A 7802-nucleotide genomic window follows, 5' to 3' on the forward strand; every position below is an offset into this window, starting at 1 on the left:
TGGCTATGTGGCCTGTCACATGCTGCCTGTAGGCCAGGTAGCTGTAGCTCCCAGGAAGTGTGTGTTTTACCAGATTCAGTGACAGTGGCAGGTGAACAAACAGAAAGACGAGAGCACCAGCTCAGATAGTGCTTTCCATGGCCAGGGAGAGCGAGCCGGGCTCTTCCTGGAGCAGCACAGTGAGACGTGGGCACGTGGGGAAGGAGCCCTGAAACTCTGTGATCTCTTGTCCACAGAACAGACGCTCTGCTCCTGCGACTGTCCCTGGTGGTCGGCAAAGAGGTGTTCTATGCTGCCCTCTGGGGGAGTGTGCTGGCCAGCCCGGCCGTCCGCCTGCCCGCCTCGCTCTTTGTGGTCAGCCACATCAGCAGGGACTCGCCCGGCAAGGAGCAGAAGCACATGCTGGGGACGGACCACCAGCTCACGGTGGGTGCTGGCTTCTCGCTGGGGGTGGCGGCCGCTGGGCACACAGTCCCGGGCTGTCACTGGGCCCACAGAGGGACGTCAGTGGAGTCCGCGTGTGTGTGAGGATGAGCAGCTGAGCCAGATGAGGTGGGGGTGTCCTCAGGTGCAAGGAACCCCAGGATGGCGGGTGCTCGTTTTTAACACGTGCATTGCAGTGTGACATTCGGACAGTGTTGTTCACAGGCGAGCGGCCCTGCAGGAGGCCCTGCTCTTCAGCAGACTGTTAGCGGTGAAGTTCCCGAGAGCCTTGCGCAGACTCTGCCGCTTTATAAAACCCTGCTCACTCCTCTGCCACCGCCTGGGTCCCACTGCCCACTGCCCGCCCAGGAGGCTCCTCCTCTGGCCACCGCCTGGGTCCCACCCCAGCCACATCTCTGGCTGCTCTCCAACCTAGACTGTCGGGTTTCCTCTGGTGCCCATCCCCTCCCCTTCGAGGACAGCTTTCTTCCCTGGCTGGGACACGCCTTCTCGTGACCTTAAAACACAGGAACTTCCCGGGGCTTGGCCTCTTCCCAAAGGCACCCGAGTGTTTAATGGCCTGCTGTCTAGCGCCACCTAGTGGTGCACCCAAACTTGGAACTGAAAACGTCGGCAGTGGAATTCAGCTGTGAGAAAGGCGGCACCTTGGTGTGAATTACCTACCCTGCCTCCCTTCCTCTTTGCAGCGTGGGGATAATAGGTCTTCCTCACGGGCCCTCTGAGGGTTCATGAAGAGACTGTGATGACACGCCCTGCACCGTGCTTAGCACCCGGAGAGCCTCATAAATACGTCCCGTCTCTCCTGCCCATTGGTCCTGCTTCTGTCTGTCTCTCTCCATGCTCACGGTCCTGCTCCAACTTCCGCAGTCTTGCTTCAGGACCACAGCATAACTTCTAACTGGTGTTTCTCCTTCCCCTTCCCTACCCTTCCCCTCCCTTTCCATTACTAAGAGGTTTGCATAGCTTTGCTCATGTCTACACTGTGTGAAAAATATCTGGCTTCTGTTGCCCAAAGTCTAAACTCTAGAGTGTTCTTAACAGTCTGCTCCCAACCCACCAAATACCTCACTCTCCCCTTCCGGCCCCCCCACTCCCAGAGCCACCGCCCAGCCTGGCCTAGAAACTGGGTGGGATGCTGTGTTTGCTCCCGGGGCCCCTCCTGCACTCGCTGCCCTCCCCTCTTCTCCAGGGCTCTCCATGGAGATGCTTCCTGCCTGTGAGCTTTCCCACAACCTTCCTGGTTTTTCCAGAATAAAGGTCTCTCCCTCTCTTCAGCTGAATTCTCCTAGCTTTTTATTGACATTTGTCTTATACTCTGATCATCCACTCTGCAACTATGCTATACCTTCTGTGCTCAGAAAAGACGCTCAAAACAGGTACTGAATGGGTGTGGAGTCCATTGGACACAATGTCTTTGGAGTTTGAGTTTAGCCAAAAGTTTCTATTGGAACCTAAAGACATTCCTTTCTGGAATCATAGAATTGGAGGTCTCAGAACCCGACCATGTATGTGGTCCAAAGCCCTCTGGCTCTGAGACAAGCAGGCGAGGGCTGCAGTTGACCGGCCTCCCGACCTCACAGCCCCCAGCGTCTAGAGCTCGAACCCAGGCTTCCCATGTCTACACCTGTTGTTTTGCCCCTCATGCTTTTACAGGGCAGTTTCGAGTTCCCGGGAAAGTTACTTTCCTTTCTGTGACCAAAGAGTAGCTTGCAAATGACATGAAACGTCTTGGGAATGAAACATCTGTGTCATGTATCGTTTACAGGTGAAGGCTTTGTGCGCGTCACTGTTGGACTCCAATGTTCTGGTGCAGAGAAACACTCTGGAAATAGTTCTCTTTTTCTTCCCGCTGTACACTTGTCTGGTGAGTCGGTGTTATGAGGGAGGGGTCCCTGGTATTTCCGAGGAGGCGGTGGGCAGGGTCGACCTAAAGTTGGTCTCGAGCGGTGAGCAGCTGCTCCGTGATCGCCATTGGCTCTCAGCCTCTGAAAGGTCCTTGTTCACATTTGTGAGGATGCTGTCCCCGGGCTCCTGGAGAACTGCCTCTTAGGAGGAAGCTCTGGAGACCAGTGAGGAAGGGCCGCGTGCCAGGAGGTAGTCATTGACCTGACCGTCTCCCTGTCCTGCTAGGATTCCGAGGAGAGAGCCATCCCCCTGCTCAGACCCGACGTCGTGCGCATCCTGGCCGCCGCCGCCCAGACCCTGCTGCGGAGAGACATGTCTCTAAACAGACGGCTGTACGCGTGGCTGCTAGGTACTGCGACGCACAGCAACCGAAGTACAGGGAAACCCCCCGGGCGGACTGGTGGCAGAGACTTCCATCTGCTGGCACATGTCTGAGGCCTCCCGTGCAGAGACATAACCTGGTGCCTATGGCCCTGGGCGCCTGGGTCCTGCCGTCCCCACCGCACTCTGCCTGGTTGGCAGCTATTACTTTAAAAACAGGGAGATAACACATGAGATTTTAAAAATGCGAACCGAATTCCACTTTAAAAAGCTTGGAATACCACGAAAACTGGCGCTAAACCTTATCCAAGTAGAGGCCAGTTGCTATGGAGACGTTCCATAGGGCGAGGCTATGAGAAAACCCACAGACGTGGACTGCGTGTGAAAGGCGGTTCTGTGCAGGTGGGAGTGCGTGTGGCCCGATGTTCGGGAGACGCCTGGATAACAGCGCGCGTGCGCACCCAGGGCGGTGCTGCTGTGCCTCGCAGCCTGTGAACTAGGAAAGGAGCCCTTGACTGTTGCCGGCAGTTCACAGGGACGGGGTCCAGGAAGTCACAGGCCGAGACTCATGATTTTAAAGACTTCATTTTTCTTGAGCAGTTTTAGGCTCCCAGCAAAATTAGGAGGAAAGGACAGAGGCTTCCCATACACCCCCTGTTCCCACCCAGGCACCACCTCCCCATCGTCAGCGTGCCCCCCAGGGAGGTACATCTGTCACCGCTGAGCCTATGGTGGCATGTGTCATCTCCCAGAGTCTGTAGCACCCATTAGGGCTCGCTTTTGGTGTAGTAACATACGGTGGGTTTGGACAAATATCTGATGACATGTATCCACCAACATGGTATCATACAGAATAATTATTAACCCCCAACACATAGACCTTACCACACCACAGCCAGAAAGCCCCCTGACCTTTTCTTCCCTCTCCCCTGGTTATGAAAGTCTCAGAAGTCATTGCGTGAAAGCTTGTGAAGGATTTCACTGTGAATCTTTTTTTTAAAATCTATTTTATTGATTTTTTACAGAGAGGAAGGGAGAGGGATAGAGAGCCAGAAACATTGATGATGAATCTTTTTTTTAAAATCTATTTTATTGATTTTTTACAGAGAGGAAGGGAGAGGGATAGAGAGCCAGAAACATTGATGAGAGAGAAACATCAATCAGCTGCCTCCTGCACACCCCCTACTGATGATGTGCCCGCAACCAAGGTACATGCCCTTGACCGGAATCGAACCTGGACCTTTCAGTCCACAGGCCGACGCTCTATCCACTGAGCCAAACCGGTCAGGGCTCACTGTGAATCTTTAAGCATTTTTATCAAAAGGATGGTTTTGTTCAGTGCATCCCTCCCTCCAGTGGGGCTGGTCCCGCTGTGTCCTGCCGCAGCCCCACGAGCTTCAGGTTCTTTGTCCCGCAAGGACGCTGCTCCTCGCTCTGCGGACCTCTCAGACCTGCCCAGGGTTCAGAAGGACGCACAGAGGAGAATGCCTTGATGTCACATGATGGTGTCCAAATAAACACTGGTTTTAAAAAATGATACTCCATTAGACCCTGGTAATCACTCCTATCAAACACAATCGGGCAGAATTCGTGGGACAAACCGAATTGATGCCCATTGAGATGTAATTCTGTCTGTCCGAGCCTTAGCTCTCCACCGTCGGGAGGGCGGTCGTGTGTCTTGTCTTGGGGATCTGGTTTGTGTTCTGTCGGAGGAATTTTACCTTTAGAAATACCGTACATGAGACTTTGCACAGGCTGGTGCTCTTTCTGTGTGCAGGTCTCTTCACGGCACATGACGCTTGTTTCTTCGCAGGTTCAGACATCAAAGGAAATACCATCATGCCAGAATCCGAAACCTCAAGTTCTTACCAAGACCAGTCCTCGTATTTTTTTGAAAAATATTCCAAGGACCTTCTAGTTGAGGTAAAGGAGCATTTCTGGGAAGTCAACCCCCATTCCTGATCATGCGCTTCAGAATGTTTCTCTGCGGGACCTCAGGGTAGGCGTCGGGCACGTTGCTGGCGCCCGGTCAGGAGCATTTGTGTCCTCAGGGCTGCACCCCCGGCTTCCTTTCTGTCCCAGAAAACCGCCGGTCATGTCATGCGCCACGGTATACAGTGTCCTCACATGTGGCTTTAAAAACACAGGGTCTGGCTGCGCTGCTGCACCAGGAGTTCTCAGACGCGGACGCAGAGGAACGCCACGCCGCGTACCTGAGGCCCTTCCGCATCCTCACCAGCCTGCTGGACAAGCCGGAAATAGGTACTGTTAGAAACGGGAATTAAACACGGCGAGAGGAAGTCAGCACTCCCTTCCAATAGAAGTTAACCTTTGGAATTTCAGAATCTTGAAGGACGTTACTCGTGTTACGGGGTTCCAGTATCCTGTCTGGGCACCACTTTAAAGCTTCACACGGAGGTTTGAACATTTGTGTTAGGAGGAGCCTCTGAGCTCCTGTGTGCGTGTCGCGTGGGTGCCTGCCCAGCACTCACAGCGCCGACTTTGTAAGAGCAGGTCTTCCTCAAACGTCAGACTTCAGATGAGCTTCGGTTTTATTTTCAAGAAAGGGGCCGGCCAGCGTGGCTCAGTGGTTGAGCATCGACCTGTGAACCAGGAGGTCAGGGTTCTATTTCGGTCAGGGCACATGTCTGGGTTGCGGACTCGATCCCCAGTAGGGCACATGCAGGAGGCAGCCCATCAATGATTCTCTCAATTGATATTTCTCTCTCTTCCTCTCCCTCTCTGAAATCAATTAAAAAAAGTTTTTTTAAAAAAATAAATGAATAAAACATTGCGCATACTTAACCAATGTCAACAAATGAATTCAGTAAAAAATTTTAACAATACAAGAGGGCTCAGGACAAGGAAAACAAAACAAAACATTATGCATGCGCCGTGCTCTACCCGGCAGAATCTGCCTTGATGTTACCTGAACTCCGCCTCGGTCCTCTTACCTGTAATCAGGACATCAACTTAGCACCTGGTCATGCGGCTGCTGTGAGGATTAAATAAGTTAATAGACGTAAAAGGCTTAGAGCAGTGTCCAGCACGCAGTAAGCTCTACAAAAATATTGGCCATTTTCAGGGGTGCTCATCCCCAGCTAACGCTGTCATTGCTATACTTTAAGTAAGTTTCTGAGCATTTTAAACGGTATAAATCATCTGTATATAGAGTTACTCTATACCAAGCATGTCAGACTCACGGCCAGAGCCACCTGCCATGAGTTTGACATGCTTGCTCGATACATTTCGTGTGTGTCATTTACTGACTTACATATGGGTTGTTAACCTTTCTCTGGCCATTTTGCTTTTCATTGCAGGGCCTCAGGTGGTTGGGGATTTGTTTCTCGAAGTCATCCGGGCCTTTTATTCCTACTGCAGAGACGCGCTTGGCTCCGATCTCCAGCTTAGCTACACGCAGAGCGGGAGTCTGCTGACCAGGTCTGGGCTGGGCCTCCCACTTCACCCTCTTCCTCCCTCCCAAATGCCGTGATTTCACTTCTCTTGTTTACCATACGTTGTGCAGATCTGGGACAGGAGACGCAGCCTAGGTCATCGTAACGATGAGTCGGTCCACGTGAAGTGACTGACCTGAATTCGGGGAGGAGTCTAAAGGGGGTTTCATCTTATCCCTGCCCTAACCTGGGAAGCACAGACCGTATTTATTGGTCAAGCATGAAGAGTGGTCAATGGAGGCAGGCAGATCTAGGTGACCCAGCAGTAACTTACAGCGGGGAGGCTGGTGGGAAAGGCCATGAAGGGGAGCCGGGGACATGAGTCTTCAGGAGATGAGGAGTTTTGGGGGTCAAGGTACGGGCTTCCCAGGCCACGTGCTCCAGGACCCTGAGGGCCGGGGGAGGGGAAGATTTGGGAGACAGCAGACATGTTGACCTGAAGTGTCTAGTTATCTATCAGCCCTATGTTTTGTTTTTCTTCTTTTTTTCCTTCTGTTTTTGTTCTTTTTAAGATAGTTCAACCTCTTGTTACTTTACTCTTGATATAATTTCCTTCTGCCTGAATTGGCACTGGGTATATTGAAAATTTAAATCGATTGGAAGATTTTTCTGGTTTTTTAATTGTCAGTGTACCAATAATTCTTAGCGTTTGCTTTATTTTTCCCTGAGTAGTTTATTGTTTTTCTGAATGTGAAAACAGTACATGCCCAATGTAGAATATAACAGTACTCGAAGATATCGAACCGTGATCTCCAGGTTCCGAGGCTGATGATCAACCACGGAGGCGCTTTTCAGTGTTTTTAATGACCTTGCAGTGTATCCTGTGTGCAAAGCTTTGTGTGGGGTAAATCCCTAGAGTCAATTTCTGAGTCAGAAGAGGCACATTTAAGTGTTAGCCAGATGTCCCCCCTGCGTGATTGTGCCATGTTATTTCAACAGTAGAGTATCTCATTGCCTACTGGGACTAAAACTGGTTTCCTGCACCCCCCCCTTTTTTTATGAAAGCTCTTAAGCTTATTTCTAAGAGAATGTGCCGACATAGTGAGTGGTCAGGGTGGCATTGTCCATGCTCTTTCCTATAGAAGAACAGTGAGTAGCGTTTTTATCTTAAACCACGTTTGTCGGTCTCTAGAAATAAGTTGTGAATGCTAAAGTGAATTTGTTTTCCAGACGTGGTGCTCTTGTCATAGATATATTTACAAGTATCCCTCTCCCTTTGCAGTACAATAAAAGAAAACAGAAATGCCTCTGAGATTGTTAAAACGGTGAATTTGCTGATCACTTCCCTCAGCACAGACTTTCTCTGGGACTACATGACGAGGCGTTTTGAGGATTGCTTTAGGTGAGTGTCCAGCTCAGGATAATGAGCATTCCGGAAGGAGCAGAGGATTTCATAGCTGCTTATTGTGCTCAGATTGCATGTAACGGGCTAAAGTTGGGTGGTTTCTGCTGAGTACACGATTGGAAAGAATTTACTTAAGATTATAATAGAGCCTTAACTGGTTTGGCTCAGTGGATAGAGCATCGGCCTGTGGACTTAAGGGTCCCAGGTTCGATGCCGGTTAAGGGCATGTACCTTGGTTGTGGGCACATACCGGGTAGGGAGTGTGCAAGAGGCAGCTGATCGATGTTTCTCTCTCATCGATGTTTCTAACTCTCTGTCCCTCTCCCTTCCTC

The 7802-nt window shown here is 51.1% G+C and overlaps 1 protein-coding gene across 1 annotated transcript in view; it reads left to right on the plus strand.

Annotated features, from left to right (window-relative positions):
* DOPEY2 (dopey family member 2) overlaps positions 1–7802 on the plus strand; it is a 60419-nt gene that overhangs the window by 16413 nt on the left and 36204 nt on the right. Inside the window, 7 exon segments of the mRNA XM_015570709.1 lie at positions 237–426; positions 2210–2308; positions 2575–2698; positions 4484–4593; positions 4818–4932; positions 5991–6111; positions 7348–7467. Coding sequence (XP_015426195.1) covers positions 237–426; positions 2210–2308; positions 2575–2698; positions 4484–4593; positions 4818–4932; positions 5991–6111; positions 7348–7467 — 879 coding nt within the window.

Source organism: Myotis davidii, unplaced genomic scaffold, assembly GCF_000327345.1.
Source record: "Myotis davidii unplaced genomic scaffold, ASM32734v1 scaffold227, whole genome shotgun sequence".
In the NCBI taxonomy this organism is placed as follows: domain Eukaryota; kingdom Metazoa; phylum Chordata; class Mammalia; order Chiroptera; family Vespertilionidae; genus Myotis; species Myotis davidii.